The sequence below is a fragment of the Paramisgurnus dabryanus genome, chromosome 1 (genome assembly GCF_030506205.2).
Source record: "Paramisgurnus dabryanus chromosome 1, PD_genome_1.1, whole genome shotgun sequence".
Taxonomy (NCBI): domain Eukaryota; kingdom Metazoa; phylum Chordata; class Actinopteri; order Cypriniformes; family Cobitidae; genus Paramisgurnus; species Paramisgurnus dabryanus.
This window is the reverse complement of record NC_133337.1, coordinates 26,295,159-26,315,040: the sequence shown is the minus strand read 5'-3', so window position 1 is coordinate 26,315,040 and position 19,882 is coordinate 26,295,159. Positions and strand designations below refer to the sequence as shown.

At 35.0% G+C, this 19,882-nt stretch overlaps 1 protein-coding gene across 1 annotated transcript in view; it reads left to right on the top strand.

Annotated features, from left to right (window-relative positions):
- The window catches only part of LOC135779230 (guanylate-binding protein 4-like), a 34,706-nt gene that overhangs the window by 13,681 nt on the left and 1,143 nt on the right, over window positions 1-19,882 (top strand). Inside the window, exon 8 of the mRNA XM_065289963.2 lies at window positions 19,097-19,309. Within this exon, the coding sequence (XP_065146035.1) occupies window positions 19,097-19,309 (213 nt within the window). The remainder of the gene's footprint in view (window positions 1-19,096; window positions 19,310-19,882) is intronic.

The window sequence follows — 19,882 nt, the reverse complement described above, 5'->3', positions numbered from 1 at the left end:
TGGACGGAAAAACCCAGTTTATAAAAAGACGTGTATGAATGTGTATGTGAGGACTATGTGAAACATTTAGGTATTGCCACCATTTTTGTGCAGACCTATTTCCAAGGGCTGAAATGTATTTTGACAAATTTCTGTGCTGATATTGATATTCGATTACGATAGTTTTGCTCAGAAGAGCTTTCATTGTCACCCAATTCAAAATAATCACACAGCATGAGTTCTGACGCTTTTCACCCCTTTTAATTGTCAGCATATAATCTGTCTTGATCACTGGCTAATTTTAAAGGGGACATTTGCCAAAACTTTTGGTTTCCCGGACAGGGATTAGACTAGTCCTAGACTAAAATAAATGTAAGAGCTGTCCAAACTGAAAACAACTTGCACTGACATATCTTAAAATACATCAGTGCCCTTCGTTTTCCCTCAAACTTCACACAAGTAGACCTAGTCCTGGCTTAAGATAATCCCGGTCTGGGAAACCACCCCTGTAAATGTGAGCAAAAGTGTCTTTTTAAATGGAAATGAGCTGATGAAATGCAAACACTGATCACAAAATAAAATGTGATTTTTTTTAAGTGGATAAAAATGAGAACTACATCCTATGGCGGAAGAGCACTTAGGGTGCTTTCACATCTGTAGTTCGGTTCCTTTGGCAACCCAGTCTCATGAAAAAACGTACCCTGACTACGTTGGTCCAATTTGCAAAACGTAGAGGGGTTACAATAATGGCCCTAGAATTGTATGACTGTTACATTTTTTTTCGCCTATTCTTTTAATGGCCCTTGAATTGTATGACTGTTACGTTTTTCTTTCGTCCAAGTCACGTGACTGTCAAGCTACAGGTGTCGTGAGAACAAAAAACATGGCGGACATTTCTCTCATTTTTAGGAGAAAAATCTATATTGTGAGTTAGTTTCTGCATAAAAATAAGTTTTGATTACATTTCTAGCGAGAAATATATATTTTATTTTCATAATATGCACTCAGTGAATTTACATAATCACTCGCTTGCTCGATGTTACGCAGATTTTTCAGATCTCGCCAGAATAATGTAAAACTGATACGTTTAGGTTGCTATGGTCGCTGCCAGGGCTCGTCACATGACGTCTTCTACAGACTATAATAAATAAGAATAAATAGGAAGAGGCAACAATAAATGATCTATGCCAGCGCAAGTCAATATTTATCTGGCCAGTCAACTGGTTTTTAATTTAAAAAATCCCTCGCAGTCTGAACTGCAACAGCACGGTCTGCGGTGAGTTAAACAACGTTCAACTGCAGGATCAATAGCATTCAGCGGTGAGTTTAACAACCCTCAAATGCGGTTAAAACAACATTCAGAGGGAAGCTTTATTTAAACCGCGTTCAACTGCAGATAAAACAACATTCAGAGGTGACTTTAACAACGCTCCACGGCGCGTGGGAGTAGCATTTTAAGCGTTTTCTGATCATGTAGGTAAGTGCTTTGATTAACTTTAGACGTGATGCATGCTGGGTGGCAAATATTTTTTATCAAAGGCTCGTTGATGGTAATAAATATACATATAAATATACATTTTACTATAATACGATTGTTTTCGATTAATTAATGGGTTGTTTAATTATTAATTTGTTTATTTTAAATCCTGTAATTTAACAACTCTGACGTCATCGAATGCGACGATGCCAAGGTCCATTGCGATTTCCACTCGGTAAGTTGATGGAGATAATTCTTACATTTACACAGCAAAGAAATGTTTAATCGTGACAATAAGTTGTGTTTGGAACATTCTAATGTAACGTTATAAGGTAGCAGTCTTAGGATGGTAAATTATATAAGTCATTAAACAAATAACTTTGTTGCACCACATATGCATAGGCTAATAGCAAAAGTAGCTAATTAAACTATTTTTTGTCGCAAATAAGTTGATAATGCAAGATACAGGGAAATGCAAGATTTTCAGTAGCGATATGTTACCTATATTACACTAGCTCGCAACAATTAAGCCTCTTTTAGCCAACATGATCAGATGAAGAACAGTGTTGCCAGATTGGTTTGTTTTCCAGCCCAGTAATTACTTAAAATCCACACAAAATTATACAATAAACTCCCAGAATGATCTATAATAAACAATACAACTTAATTCATACCAGCACTACTTTTGTGGCTTGTCATGTTTTAATATGAAATAATAAATCATTTAAGTGCTCTTTCAGATATTATATAGGAGCCTACGATAGACACTGCGAATGTAAAATTATTTTCCATTTCTGTACTTTCCCTTAAAATAGCAAAATTTCACCTGCCCAAGCCCATTTTAATACACATAGTACAACCCAGAACCAACTAAATGGGTGGAAAACATTCTGCCTGACAAGACTGATGGAGAATACTGGTGAAAATGTAATGCTCTTTATCTCCTACAGCACACACACACACACACACACACACTGGGGGAAATCTGTCCTTAAAAGCAAATGCTGGTCGTATGATCTGTATCCACACATCCATCCAGTAAAACCTTTCATAGAAACTGCCAGTAAACAATAAATACGATAATTGTTTATAAACAAATAATATTATGCTCATAAAAATATGCCAATTTAGCTGTTTTATTTATTCTGCTATATATTATTACAAAAATGTGATTACAGTACAGAATATATATGACATAAACTGCTTCACGTTCACAAGGTCACGTTCTTTCTGATCCCATTTTTAAACCCTAGTTAGTGTGTAATGTTGCTTTCATAGCATAAATAATACCTGTAAAATGATAAAGCTGAAAGTTCACTGCCAGTCGATTTATTTTCTTTAACAGAATTCGCCTTTCAAAGCCTACAGCGAACGGCCGGTTTGGACTTCAGCCCTCTACTTTCTGCTTTAATGATGTCACTAGAACAGTTTTTTGACTAAACTCCGCCCACAGGAATACATCAGTGGCCAGCTAAGCTAACGGCAAGCTAATCTGCTATTGAATCACAATACACTAAACAAACTACACAATCAGAACTCGTTACTTATTTCTGAAGGAGGTACTTCACATAACAAGGAAGACTTCAGCCCATTTTTAGGACAGTGAAAACAGCGCTATAGAGATAAGTAAATTATGTGAAAAATACAGCGTTTTTTTGAACGTGAAACATGAACACGTTATATTGCGCACTATAAACACAATCAAAGCTTTAAAAACACAGAAAGAACGGGAGCTTTAATGTTCATAACAGTTCTAATTGTGTTTGTCCGTTCTTTTGTTATGTTTTAAATTAAAAAGCAAATAATTTTAAAATAAGCAAATAATTCCAACTCATATCTCTCATCTTACCTCCTTGGTACCATCTAGTGCGTAAGAAACAATGTAATCATATTTTCATAAAACGAAAACAATATAAAAAATAGTTTAATATGTTTATTATGGTTTGATAAAATAACTTACAATGTGTTGTATGAGAAAGATACTGCTGACTGTCAGACCACATGAAGCATGATGTATCGCCATAAAAACTAAAATTGAATTTTTTATTAAAAATTGTTATTTAAAAAAAATCACACCAGAGGGACAATTTAGACCATTGCCTGAAAAAGTTTAAAACACAAAGTCTTCTTGATATATTCCATGTACAAACTCTCGACTGACTTTCCCATTGTAAAGATACTGGTATGTCCCTGTGCTTTTATAGTTGCCCACTGAAGACACGTCACCCCCGATTAACAACACAAAATCACTGAATATATCTTCATATGATATATCAAAACACTTTAATCCTCACACTGGTTCATACATGGCAGGTGTAGTTAATATTTACAATTACTGTTAAAATCATGTTTTATGTGTGCTTCCACGATACTGTTTTCTACCGGCTGGTTATTGAAACGGAGGTCTTGCACAAAGAAGGGAAATACGTCAAATCACTTACGTCCACATTCAAAAATAAGGTGGATACAGTTCAAGACTAATATTTCTTTTAATCTTTTATGGTAACACCTCATTTACTTGTTCATTTCAGGTGCGAGCCAAGCCAATTTTATTTATTGGGAAACAGGATAAAGAGGCTTCGAATAAGTGGGTTGCATATATTATTACCCATTGGCACCCCACTCCTGTCACTACAATTTTTTGGAGGAGATGCGGAGGGCTTTATCTTGACAAAAGGTCAGAGTAATGTTTATGTTTAGAGATTTAGGATTTAAAATACATGTATATTCCTTTGTTGATATGTACAGATTTTATGATGAAAGTAAACTTGTATTATAGCAACCTCCACAGGACAGCAGCCTGAGAGCCTTGCCATGGAGCGGCCTGAGAGCCCTGCTGTGAAATGGCCGGAGAACCTCACCAAGAAGTCTGAGGCAATATTTGTACTAAATCTTGTTCTTCTGTCTTCTAGACTCTCTCCAACCTCTCTTGCTCCTACTACCTCTACTGCTTTTACAACAATTTTCTCTCCACTTTTTTTCCCCACCTCCACTGCCATGCTCTAAGTTTTTGCCACAGAGGAAGAGGAAGATAAAGAAATCTACCTCTTCCCACTATACCACACTTGTCTCTCTTCAATTTGCATCTGTCTCTTCCAGTTCTAAATCTCAGAAGTGGCCACTGGTGAAGAACAGAATAAAGGACTCCACATCTTACTCCACAATTTGCTCCTAGTCAAATATGTCTTCATGTTAATTAAATTCATTTAGCTAACCAGGTATTTGTTAGCCAGTTCACAGTGTTTTAGAGCCCAATGTCCAAGGACTGTGGTCAATGTAAATTCCTGACTTAAATGGACACTTCACTTTTTTTTGCTAATTTTCCAGCAGTAAGTTTTACCGTTTTAGAATCCATTCAGCTGATCTCCGCGTCTGGCACTACCTTTTTTAGCATAGCTTAGCATAATACATTGAATCTGATTAGGCCATTACCATCACGCCAAAAAATAACCAAAGAGTTTCGATATTTTTCCTATTTAAAACTTGACTCTTCTGTAGTTACATCGTGTACTAAGACAGACGGAAAATTAAAAGTTGTGATTTTCTCAGCTGATATTTCTAGGAACTATACTCTTATTCTGTCGTAATAATCAAGGACTTTGCTGTCGTAACATGGCTGCAGAAGGCATAATGATATAACGCAGTGCCCGAAAATAGTCCCCTTAGTATCTTTCAATAGCAGGGGACTTTTTTCGGGCACTGCGTAATATCATTTTGGTTGATTGACAAAAACAAGCACAAATTTGTTTGACACTAATGGAAAGGACTGCATATCACTTCACATAAATATGGACTCATGTGATTCACCTACAAAGCATGGCATTCATGGCTTAATAAACTTTTTGTCTTTTCATCATTTCAGGTTGCTGAAAATGTAGATGGCAGAAGGTTTCCTTTTCGATAAAATAACTGAGGAACAGATAAATGAGGTAAAATGTTATTTACTAAGATGAGTGCTTGTCTTAGTGACTGATTCTGACCTTTCAAAGATAATATCCAGTAATTGCTTCAACAGGTAAATAATTATTAATTGTGTTTTGTCTGTGTGTGTGTGTGTGTGTGCGTGCGTGTGTCTGTGTGTGTGTTTGTGTAGAGGAAAGCCGAATTGAAAGTTCACTGGTTACGTGCTCTGTGTGGTAAGTCATGTTTTATTACCTTATTATGTTTATTCTATTGAAATGCAAATAGTCCATTCCATAACCAATACAGTGTAGGGAGTGATGTCTGTTAGATAAAGTTCCCTGGACATGTTGATCCTGACAGCAAAAATAAATAGTATTTAAAGAGTTAGTCTGGATTTAAACAGAGGGTGATCCTGAATCTGGAATGGGAGATGATCTATCTTATCTGTATGTAGAATAATCTATTAACATCCTGGAATTTTGTGAAGTGGATACAGTCAGGGTTCCCACAGAGCATGGAATTTCTGGAATATCATGGAATTTTAAAGGTCTTTTACAGACATTAATAGTCAATCATGGAATATCAGGGATTTTTGTTTGTTGCTTTAAGGTTTAGTTTCCATTTATGAAAAGTTATTCAGCTTGTTAACTTGTATTACAATAGTAGGAGTGATTTATGCACAAACAAATAAAAATGTTAGCATCTGAAACACTAAGCATGTGATAATTTAGTACTATTTCTGATAGGAGATCTGGTTTTACTTATGCTGGAAATGTGATTTAATAAAACAGTTGTATATTACATATTGTAACAATACATCCATTAAGAGTCAAATTAATAACATTTCATCTTATTTTGGGATTTTGTTTTACCAATAATTAATACCTCTGTTTTGTCAGAATGCATCATGTTAGGATGATGCTGGAATTTGGTCTAGTAGTGTCTTGCAGTATTACTGTAATAATAAATGTGAGGAAGAGGAGAGCAATGATGAGTGGAAGTGATGCAGACACTATCCTTATCTAACGTGCCAGATCTGGAACACATGAAAACATGCAGAAATTGTTTAACTTATTCCGCTTATATAAAATAGCTTAGTTACCTTAACAAATAGGAGAATATCCTTAACTCACTAATGACAACTTAATAATTCATTTTAATAAATACATTTTGAAATCACTAAATTTGAAGGTACATCCCTTCTGGAAAAACCAGCACACAAGCCAGATGGGAAAGTTGTGTTTTGGTGCTGGTTTGCTGGTGACCATGGGAATTATGCTGGTGTATGCATGGGAATTATGCTGGTGTATGCTGTTTTTTTTCAGCAGGGATGGCTTTCAATATACAGGAACTGTATGGATATTTATTTTAAAGTACTATTTTAACTACAGTCACCAGAAAATGTTGAGAAAATATGCCAGCTAAGTACAAGTACCTCACATTTGTACTATGTGTTCTAATGACATTATCTGCACTTATATTACAGTGGAAAAACCTGGGATGACACATAGGAGCCTGCCAGCAAATTCCAACACAAGTCCCCACATCCCAACCAGTTTTCAGCATGACAGCCTACACCTTTACATTATCAAGCACCCTTCAACTGTTTAATTTTGAGTGTCTTTGCTTGCTGTTCTTTATTAAAGTTTTTGCACAGTACCCAGTCTCTTTTAGTTTTTTTTTTCTTGAATTTTGTCTTTTTAAAAACTCTGTATTTGTCATGAACTAAACAGCAGACAAGAAGTGTCCCATGCAAGATCATAAGGTAAAGATTTGTTTGTCAAAATTGTATTCCCAAAGGCATTTTAATTAAAGATTTTTGAAGCACAGCATGGGTAGTACAGTTTAGGTAAGTCTACTTTAACTATTTGTGAGGTATGCCAGCCATGAATAAGTACCAAAAATTCTCCCAAAGCTACTTAAATCTCACTTAAATTTTGTAGTCCTGATTGAAATGTTCAATTACAATATTAAATAAGAGTTACTTTGACATTTATAATTGTTATTAACCAATTGTAATTTACTTACATTTATTCAGAGTAAAACAATAAAAATTTAGTCATTCTAAATTTAAAACAGTAATTCAAATATATTTTATTTTTGTATATTTCTTTAAAGGACCTAAAATATATTTTTTGGTAGCAGCCTGCATGCTGCAATAACTTTATTTTATTTTGCAAGCAAAAATGAAACATTTTGAAATATTGTAGCCTATTATTTATTTCACATACAGTAGGCTATACATTTGGAACAAGTATATAATATTAGTAACCTTCAGGTTTATACTATTGAAACCAATAGGTATTTGCTTAGATAACTGAGAAAACCTTTTTTCCTGTTTCATTTAAGTGTGTGTTTCTGCGTGTGTAATAAACATTATAATCGTACCTACAGCGATTTACAGCGTTGCTGATAATTTACATTCAGGAAGAACGTGCACGTGATTACCATTTATAGACGTGTGACGTTTCCTTGGCGTTAAGCTTTGGTTGGACTAACTTTAATTCAAAAATAATAAGTGATCCGTTTTGCAAACTATGTTTTGCTGTTGTTATGACGTTAGTAATACTGTCAGTTCTTGTAAGGTATTGCCATGTTAAAAGAAATTACCCGATTATCGAGATGCTAACCCTATGGTATAACTACACTCTTCAATGAACTACAATTTACAACGCCATGTTTTCCCGTCCCATCGATAGAATGACAATGGCTTATGGGCAATGTAGTTTAAAAACGTTTAGTAATGGAATTAAAAAAATACAATCTTTAATGAACAAAATGGCATGTAAATATGTTCATTGTACAAACCTCTATAACATATTTAAGAGTTAGAATGAAATGTTGTATTTTATTGTGATTACTTTTTATAATGCTTTTTAACAGCTTTCCATGCATGTCACAAATCTCTGTCCAACATTATTTAGTAAACATATCATATCATAAATAGTTGTCCTAACAATTTTCTCTTTAATAAACTAATCAGACTTTGGTTTAAAGCCATTTGAAATGTGCATTATTTTTGCATTTCCATGGGCTGTTACTGGGCCCTGGGAGAGGGAGGACAGTAAAACCTACACAGATGTACCCTCTTCATCATGGATAACAATCTGTGCTGAGTGACATTTTTATCTGAACAATATTCTTATTTCCAACCTTTTCCAAATTCATTGTGTTAGGTTTTGTTGATATTATGAGAAAATCAGAATACAGAAATACAGTAACAAATTCAACAGATAAGTCAGGCGAGTCATAAAAATCATGCAATGCAAACAATCCCAATATAAAAGACAATAATAGAGCATTATTGTCACAAATGTCATAACATAATGTGACTAAGATACTTTTAATAAATTACACAAAAAAATTATATTTTTGAAAATAATGACTCTGTATCATAATGATTTTCAGGATTAAATTTTTATACAGCACACTACAGTTCAACTAAAGAATATTTTATTCTCAGCCACCAGCTGATGTTCAAACATCCCATTTCTCCCTGTCAATCATTCTTTGATTATTATTACTCATACAAGATTATTTGTTGGTGTAGTTGAGGTGATTAGCTGAGGTTGTGTAAATATTAGTTGCCAATCAAATAGTTTATTCTGAGACGTTTTGCCTATAACAATATTAGTTCATTTTTTTCTATCTAAATGGCAATGGAATAAAAATAGAAGGTCGGATGAGAAGAAATACCTCAAATCTCTACTACAATACAGTGGATGTTTGTTGGAGTTGTGCACTTTGACTTTGGCTCTATCATTCAAAAGATATTTAAGATAGAGTAATACTTTTTTTTACACAATCAACACACACCTCTCTGCTACAAATGAACACTTATAGTTTCTTTGTGTGACCCACCGTTATTGTACAATTACACCGAAAGTTACTGGAGTGCAAACATTACAACTTACCTCATAGGTGGGGTTCATTGTAACAAAAAGAGGGTTTGAAAATTTGGTTAAAAGACAAATAATTCAGTTCAATTCAGTCTATATAATAAAGGTGGATGTTCATATATCTGCCTATAATAGATGAATGTGTGAATGTCTATCCCAGTGGTTCTTAAACTGGGGGCCGGGAGATGGTGCCAGGGGGGGCCCAGTTTTATGACATTTTATAAAATACATTCATTTATCATTAATTCTGTGTAATTAAACCTAAAAAATAATAAGCCAACTAACCAACAGCACAACTAGGTATTATTTAATATGTTTTGTTTAATAAAAATATTACATTTTAGAACTGTTTTTGTCATAAAAAAATTCCGGGGGGCCGCAAAAGAATGCACTGTACACAAAGGGGGCCGCACACTGAAAAAGTTTGAGAACCACTGGTCTATCCATCCTTCATCTAACATCCTTGCATTATGCATCAATGCATATAGATTTTTATAGGGCCGCACAATTAAGACAAAAAAAAATCATAATTGTGATTTATTTTCCCTGATATTGTATTAACAGTTATCATTTTAGTATTTACAGTGTTTTCATTTTACTATCATTGTCTACCCGACTGTGTTACAACTAACCCCGCTGTGTAAAAATGATTTCAATCCCAGCTATCAGCTATATGCTGACATGTTTCAAAAACCTGTTATGTTTAAGGTAACAAGACAGTGATCAAAATAATGCAAGGTTGGATTTGGTGACTTACACACCCAACTCAAAAATAGAAAAAAACATTAGACAAAGAAATTTACTTCCATGCCTCTAAAACACTCTCTGTTCAATATCTTAACCAAAACACATTACACAAATTCATCTTCTGACAGTCAGAAAAAAGACCAAAAGCACAGATTGCTTGGCCCTGTATAAAAAAATATGTAACCGTTTTACAATCAACCCCATGTTTATTTGTGCCCCGCTCACCCCTACTTTAATTATTCACTTTATTTCCACCACTGAGTAGTTGTAGAAGCATATTGTACATGTATACAGTATGTGTATTATGTGAATAAAGAGGCTACATAAGGTTATGAAAAGTAGATTTTATTAAATGCTTTATATTGACAGTTAGAAGTCTTTGTCCAGAATGATGGAAGGTGACAGTCTTGTGGATTACAGACCATCATCAGAAATGTCAAAGTCACTGTCGTACTCATCAGGTAAAGCACTGTACAAGAAGTTGATGTTCTCTGCTCCAGACAAAACTTGTAGGTAACAGTCTATTGCTTGCAAATTTTTCTGATTTTATGTTGCTCTCTGAGAATGGTGCTCAGCAGACCTTTTAGACCCTCTTCACTTAGGCCACATGGTGAATCTTAAAAGAGGAACACAATAACTTTAATTAGAAACTTAATAAACAGACAGTATATTTATTAGAGCAGCCCCTATATGTCAACAAAATGTTTGCTGGTCAGAAGAGTCATAGTCTGGCAAATTTTGATTGGTGGCTGCACAAAAAGTCTGTAGGATGTGGTGACAATCCGACGGACCACACGGCTGTCCTATATGTAGTTATGTGAATGTGCACTTTAGCAGATTTAAGTTAATAGGTTATACTCTTACTAAAAACAAAATAAAAATATACATTGCCATTATGCCATATATTACAAATACATACTTTTCATTGTCTCATTAGAAAACAAGCAGGACAGCTCTCTGATGGCATCAGCACAAGCTTAGAGATTTCCAATGATGGTCCATCTCTGCAACAAGCATCTTCTGCTCCTCCTGAAGTCTCCAAACTGACTTAGATGTACAGAGTCTGGAATGCAATAATGAAAAATGTCTTAAGTCATATGTATTAAAAGTCAACCTTCAAATAATCTCTGAACTTGTATGGGGATACAGACTAATATTTGAAGCATTTTGGAAATTGTGTCCTTTTTCATAAAATTTGTCAAATGCATTCATAATATAACAAATTATAATTTTTATCACAATCTGCCCATTCCTTTATATCACTGACCTAGCCTTCCAATTAGCTTTCTGTCACTGCCAATTGGGCTTTCATGGACTCTAGGTTTTCTAACTGGCTTTCCAGAGCTTTTTGGTCTACAATGACAAACAATCACAGATAGCAAGAAACAAAAAACAAATGTTGTTTAATGCACTGCTTCAAACATTGCTCAGACACATTTCAAAACATCTAAAACAAATTCTACTGATTTCATTACCTTCTGATATCGACGAGTAATTAAGATGGCTAAATTGTTAAACTTTTGCTGATTCCAGCGCATGGCCATGAGAGGCAGATTGTCTGCGCGTCCTGCGAACACAGAAAATGTGTCAGATATCAACATATTTATTATATGATTATATAACTAGTGCAGTTGTCTTACCTGCTTTTCACAATTGTTTTGTAGTCACTGCAATCCTAGAGAGGAAGGTACTGCACTGTCCCACCTCCTCTCCTAGTGTTAATACAGCAACATCCTGCATTTGCCTCACTCCATTTCACCTAGTTAAAGAAAAAAATATATAGATGTTCACTTTATTTTCTATCACATAGCAACTTTTCCATACCTCACATTTAAAATTATGGGCTTTGGCATGAAAAACTGAAAGGAATGGGTTCATGTTAAAGGAACACGACAACTTTTTGTGACTTTAGCTTATTCACTGTATCCCCAGAGTTAGATAAATCCATATAAACCTTTTTCATCTCTGTGCGTGCCGTAACTTTGTCTGACGCACCCACCGCTAGCCTAGCTTAGCACAAAGACTGGAAGTAAATGGCTCCAGCTAGCATAGTGCTCTCAATTTGTATAGTTTATGTATATGTGTATGTGTGTATGTGTATGTGTGTATGTATATGTATATGTATATGTATATGTATATGTATATGTATATATGCACTGCTACTTGGGCGGAATAATTTCCTCGCAGCACCTGAAAATGGTGAGGAGCAGAGAGTTAGCTAATCACTCTGCCCAAGTAGCAGTGCTTTGCCTTCTGAGAATATAGTTCACAGTATATATACGATTAAAAGATGATTATGTCTCATATGCCCTTGTTATTTGTACACGAGGTGACGATACAAATCACAACATATAAATAAGAAATTGGTGGCGTTATTTTGTCACTTATTGGGAGCAGTATGCTAGCTGGAGCTATTTACTTCCAGTCTTTGTGCTAAGCTAGGCTAGCAGTGGGTGTGTCAGACAGAGTTATGGCATGCACAGAGAATAAAAAGGTATGTATGGACTTATCTAACTCTGGGGGTTATCTAACTCTCTAAAGTCCCAAGAAGTCGGCGTGTTCCTTTAAGAGGTGCTGGAGCTCTGGACAGCTTTTCACAACTATTGAAGGCCAATATTTACAGGTTACATCCTGTTTTCTGGCAAGCTTTTCGTTGTGGTTGTGTTGTGAATGTAGTCCAGAAATCTGGTAACATCTTTATCCTTGGCTATAAAGACACCTTCAAAGATGGCCGGTTCCTCAGATCTAAAAGTGGGGCAAAACAATTTATGATAACTTATTGTGTAGGTTTACTTGATGCACAAGATTTAAGTTTCTAGATAACACTTTACAGTAAGGTTGTATTTGTTAACAATTAGTTAATGCATTAGCTAACATGAACTAACAATAAACAATATTTCTACAGCATTAATTAATTTTAGTTCATGTTAATTTCTGCATTTACAAATACATTTATAAAATCAAATGTTGTAAATTTTAAGTCATACACCATGAGCTAACATTAATTACTGTAATGACATAAAATAACATTAACAAGAATTAAAACATGTTGGAAAACGATATTGTTAATTGTTTGTTCAAGTTAGTTAATGCGTTTACTAATACATTATTGTAAAGCGTTTAGTGCTGCTTTGCAGAATAAAAGTGTGTGTACTGTGTATAATAATTATGTATATATAAATACACACACATACATGTATAATTTTAAGAAAAAATATAAGAATTATATATATATATATATATATATATATATATATATATATAAATATAAACATAAATATAAACATATACACATGCAAATGTTTCTAAATTATATACGTGTTTGTTTATTATTATTATTATACACAGTACACCCACATAATATCATGTAAACAAACTTTTATTCTGCAAATGATTAGTCACGACTAATCGTGAGGCAGCACTAAAAGTGTTACCATTTTCTTTTTAATACAAACACTGTGAAACAAAGTTTGGAGTACCTAGCAGTATTCTTGAAATGATAATGCTTGCGGTTTCCATCTACTGAAACTGCAAGCATCTCTGGGGTGCATGCAGGGCAGATGAAAGGCTCTTCCTTGCATATATTGTCCACCTTGAATCGCACAGCCTCCCACTCAAAAAACTTTTCTGAAAACTGTCTGCTGAGATCTTGCCAGTCTATTAAAAATAAGGAAAACAACAGCTAATAATGTGCAACAAATACATTAGCACCAAGCAGCTTTCAACCCACAATTCAAATATATTATCAATACTGTAGGATAAATACTCACACGACCAAAGCAGACAGTTCGCTGATCCAGCATTCTTAAAAAATGCTTGACAGGACAGTCCTGGTGCCGCCATCTTCATTTCTTGAAATGAAAACAAGATATCTATGGCATAAATTGTGGTGAATTGAAGGGTTGCAGGCCAGTACCCACTTCTGTTTAAGTCTCCCACTGCACATTCCCTGTAAAATAAACCTTAATTAGATTCATTAGTGTTTGATTTCTTTGTACAATTTATACATTTCTTTCTACTTTTCATACTTAAATGTTGTATCAACGCTAAATTATTGGAAATCAAGTATGTAAAGATTTTTAAGATTCTACTATAACAGAACAAAACAAAGTTCTTCACTCTGGTGAACAACCACAGATTTTGTCAGACATTTCCACGGGTACAAGCCGCACTGAAAAACATCATACAGTGCAGGACAATTAAGATTGTTTGATTTGACTGAATAATATAAGATTGTAATTGAATAATGGTGGCTGACAAGGAGTATCCATCATCAAACAGAAATAAGAGACAAAAAGGTATAATTGAAATAGTAAAGCTTATTACTGTAGCTTAACTACTTACTTAGGCAGATGTGTGCATCCACATTTTCTTGTGCAACAGCCGTGTTCACCAGATGGGCTCTCTCTCCCCTCCACCTCTCTGAAGAGACTTTGACGTGTTCTCCAGTTTGAGGAAGCCAGAAGAAGATCTCTTGGGGTTCCAGGAGGTGGTGCCTCGTCACCTGAGAAATCGTTCAGTGAATGCACTCTGTAAAAAATAGTATGGAGTATACAAAAACAATACTTTTATATTTCCCTTTATGAATATACATTTACAGCATTTATTGTACTTCATGGAATGGCTTTGAGTGTAAAAGGTCCGGTATTCTATCAAATTTAAGAAAATAAACGATGTATTTACATTATAACCTACTGTTATATACTGTAATTTAAACACATTGATGTACACACCAACAGTCTCTGGAGCAAAGGCCACCTCACAATGAGTGTCAGGAGCATTGGGAGGATCAGTGTTCTGAATGTGATCAGCTTTAGAGGATAAAAACAACACAAAGCAACATTTATATATAATATACATATATACAAAATTCCAACTTGTCCCAAGGCTAGTGGCACAGTCTGGTTACCAGTTTGAAATGGTGGTGCAAGCTCTCTGTTTAAAGGTCCCATTTTTCCTGTTTTGAAAGGGGAATCCTGGTAAAGGAAACATATCGCTTGGCATTGAACTTTAAGCTTTATAATTCTGCAGGTATTGTTTATGCATTAACAGCAACCTTACACAAAAAACATTATAGCTAAAGAGAAAAACTACGACACTTTAATTTCCCAAACCCTAATGTTAACAGTCCAGTTACTGGATGGTTATCTATGTCATGCAGATGATGACAGCAAATAAGAATGCTTTAATAAAACAGATTATAAAGAAACAAACTGATTGGCCATTGACATTAGCCTTAGAAGTTGTAAGATAATTTCCTAAATAAGATAGCACCTCCCCAAAGGACACTGCATGGGGGCAAAGTGAGTGCGCGGGAAAAGCCTCTCTCCACGATTCACAGTGGACTTCCCACTGAGACACATTTGGGTTTCAAAGACACACCTTTAGGGTGTCATACATTTGTATTCTTTTCTCTAAAAGCAAACTGTAAATGAAATGCTACATGCACAAAGAATCTAAAATCTGTATCTTATTTGTTTTCTATTGGAATGTCTCATTGCAAGTGGTTACAATGGTCTCACTCTTATAACAACAGAATTCAATGTTAAAGTATATGTGAAACTTCATTCAATGTTGATAGACACCTCCCTTTATAAGCATAAACCAATCACCCACTGTATACAGCAGTGTTCTTCACTCCCAGCCCTGGAGAGCCGGTGTCCTGCAGAGTTTAGCTCCAACCTTAATCAAACACACCTGAGCAAGCTAATCAATGTCTTCATGATCACTAGAAGATCACAGGTAGGTGTGTTTGATTAAGGTTGGAGCTAAACTCTGCAGGACACCGGCTCTCCAGGATTGGGAGTGAAGAACACTGGTATACAGATTAAGGACAGCCCTTAGTTTTTACAACAACCAATCATTACCAAATTCCTATATGCTTTGTTCTCTGGTTATTTAAGGAGATGTGTAGAAGATTTAGGCGGGACTTTCAATATCGAGAAATGCACCCCCATGATGCTGTCCTTGCACAGCATCATGTATTGTTATTTTACTTTGAGGAATCTGTAACCAGATCTTCATCTCATTACCAGGTATGCAATGGGTTTTCGTTTGATTTTCGTATTCGAATTGGAATGTAAATTGGCTTCTGAATTATGTTTTACCTACCTGGTTAATAAATTGTTAAGTTTGATTTATTCTGTGTTGCTCGGTAAATGTTGACACTGCAAGTAATATCGTTGTATCCGTAGTTACCGTAAGGACTGAAATCAGGCTAGGATCGGCCCAAACCCAGTTAGATAGTGAATAATACATCAGCTGAGGATTTGTGAGATACGAATAGCAATTGGCGTTAGTTTAAGTGTACTTAGAAGCGTGGAGGCTGTGTTTCCGTTTAGAGTAACATTTCTGATTACTCTAAATAGGGTCAGCCTCAACCTCTGTTTATTTCAATGTTATTCTATTCATTAATCTTGATTAGAAATAATAATTGTAATAATTAAGTGTCACCTCTAAGGGGACTAAATAAAGTATGTTTAAAGTTGAGCACGCAGAAAGCGGCCGCTTAAGCGTATAGTCCAACCTCTGGCAGCGACCAACACTGATTCGCTTACGACCGTTGACCAGTATATTAATTATGAGGCCCGTACTAGGATCATGTGCGACTGTGAGAACCGAATGAACGAGTGTAATACCAGAGCTTTATCAGAATAAATAAACAAACATCCATCTAAATTCTGTAAGCTTTAAAAGTAATAATCAATCAAATTTGTAATATAATATAAACTAAATCTTTGTCTTTGGAGTCAGATTAGAGATAAATATACCCAAATTACGTAACGCCAAAACGTCATCTGCAAAGCTCCGGAAAAGACCGAACGCGCTATCAATCCTTCCCATGCGGTTTGGACTTCGCCATTGGGCCAAACGGATGGATGGGGGATATATTTTTCCCCCCCTTACAAAGTAGTATCCATTAATTTTATACACCTGTAAGTCCTAAACAATGTAGATCCTAAAAATATATTTTAAAATATAAACAATACTGACCTTTCTTTGGTTGATTCCTGCATGACCTTGGCCTTGCATAGACAATATTTACATCAGTGTCTCTTTGTCTCCAATGCACCCTCGGCTCAGGTGTCTTCTCTGGTGCTGCTGCCTCCTCTTCTTACAGATTACCAAGAAAGTGTGTGTGAGTGTGTGTGTGTGTGTGTGTGTGTGTGTTTGTGATGGGGGTATAAAGAGTTGAAGGACCTAAACAGAAAAGAAATAAATAACACACCTATATATAAACACACACATATATGTATGCACACACACACAAATTTAAGCTCAAATCTATGTGATATTGATTTTGTACAGTTAAATGTTTATAATTTATACTGATCGTGTTGGCTGAAATTGGCTTTAATTACTTCATATTAAAACATGATGAGCCACAATAATGGTGCTGTTATGAGTTAAGTTGTATTGTTTATTATAGATCATTTTCTGGGAGTTCATTGTATAATTTTGTGTGGATTATTAAGTAATTACTGGGCTGGAAAACAAACCAATCTGGCAACACTGTTCTTCATCTGATCATGTTGGCTAAAAGAGGCTTAATTGTTGCGAGTTAGTGTAATATAGGTAACATATCGCTACTGAAAATCTTGCATTTCCCTGTATCTTGCATTATCAACTTATTTGCGACAAAAAAATAGTTTAATTAGCTACTTTTGCTATTAGCCTATGCATATGTGGTGCAACAAAGTTATTTGTTTAATGACTTATATAATTTACCATCCTAAGACTGCTACCTTATAACGTTACATTAGAATGTTCCAAACACAACTTATTGTCACGATTAAACATTTCTTTGCTGTGTAAATGTAAGAATTATCTCCATCAACTTACCGAGTGGAAATCGCAATGGACCTTGGCATCGTCGCATTCGATGACGTCAGAGTTGTTAAATTACAGGATTTAAAATAAACAAATTAATAATTAAACAACCCATTAATTAATCGAAAACAATCGTATTATAGTAAAATGTATATTTATATGTATATTTATTACCATCAACGAGCCTTTGATAAAAAATATTTGCCACCCAGCATGCATCACGTCTAAAGTTAATCAAAGCACTTACCTACATGATCAGAAAACGCTTAAAATGCTACTCCCACGCGCCGTGGAGCGTTGTTAAAGTCACCTCTGAATGTTGTTTTATCTGCAGTTGAACGCGGTTTAAATAAAGCTTCCCTCTGAATGTTGTTTTAACCGCATTTGAGGGTTGTTAAACTCACCGCTGAATGCTATTGATCCTGCAGTTGAACGTTGTTTAACTCACCGCAGACCGTGCTGTTGCAGTTCAGACTGCGAGGGATTTTTTAAATTAAAAACCAGTTGACTGGCCAGATAAATATTGACTTGCGCTGGCATAGATCATTTATTGTTGCCTCTTCCTATTTATTCTTATTTATTATAGTCTGTAGAAGACGTCATGTGACGAGCCCTGGCAGCGACCATAGCAACCTAAACGTATCAGTTTTACATTATTCTGGCGAGATCTGAAAAATCTGCGTAACATCGAGCAAGCGAGTGATTATGTAAATTCACTGAGTGCATATTATGAAAATAAAATATATATTTCTCGCTAGAAATGTAATCAAAACTTATTTTTATGCAGAAACTAACTCACAATATAGATTTTTCTCCTAAAAATGAGAGAAATGTCCGCCATGTTTTTTGTTCTCACGGCCGGTAGCTTGAAAGTCACGTGACTTGGACGAAAGAAAAACGTAACAGTCATACAATTCAAGGGCCATTAAAAGAATAGGCGAAAAAAAATGTAACAGTCATACAATTCTAGGGCCATTATTGTAACCCCTCTACGTTTTGCAAATTGGACCAACGTAGTCAGGGTACGTTTTTTCATGAGACTGGGTTGCCTTTGGTCAGGACAAAAAATGAAAAATGATACATTGTAGCTTTTTAGCAATTTTGGTTCCTTTTCACACCACACGATTGCTTTGGTCCGCACCAGTTTAAACGAACCAAAATGCAATGTAAGGTGCTTTGGATAAAAGCATCTGCTAATGAACTGTAGAAACTTCACAGTGAGCGTGATATGTACCTTGTTTTTTTCTGTGCACTATTTCAGGAAGCCATCAATCATGAGTTTGATAGATATCTCTTGGACAATGAGACAGCTTCTGAGGGAAAATGTGAATGTATTATATCATGTCTCTCTGAACAAATGACTGAAAGATTCACTGGAGGATACTATGCAAGACCAGGAGGTTATGATCTCTTCTGTCGGGACCTGGAGGACATTGTGATTCAGTACAACACACAGGCCAATAAAGAAGTCAAGGTCATTAATGTTACATTATTTGGTGTTAACATTTAACATTATGAATTATGACAATAATTTACAATTCTATTCATTGTTAAAATATAGCATTGCCATAGTTATGGTGTCATCATCAATTGATATTATTTCACAAAAAAATGAAAATTCTGTCATCATTGACTTATCCTCAAGTTGTTACTTAAATACTTAAATAAATTACTTTATTCGGCTGAACACACAAAAGATATTTTGAAAAATGAGGCAGATCTGAGGCACAAATTTTTTACAAATCTTTCTCTTGGAAAATATGAATAAAGGAAACCCGTTGGCTTATGCGAAATGAAATCACCTTTAAACCGAACTGTTTAATCAACTTTTCTTACAGTAGCGTCTCTTCTGGAAAAAACGACCATAATATGCTCTTTCTTTCTTTTAAAATGCACTTATGGCAACCGGATTACAAATCTCACCAGGTTCACAGGGCGCAATAAAAAAAAAAACATTTTACTGTCAATGCAAAAATAAACAATTAATTAATTAATTAATTAATTAAATAGATCATATTACTAAAATATGTGGGGACACACCCACATT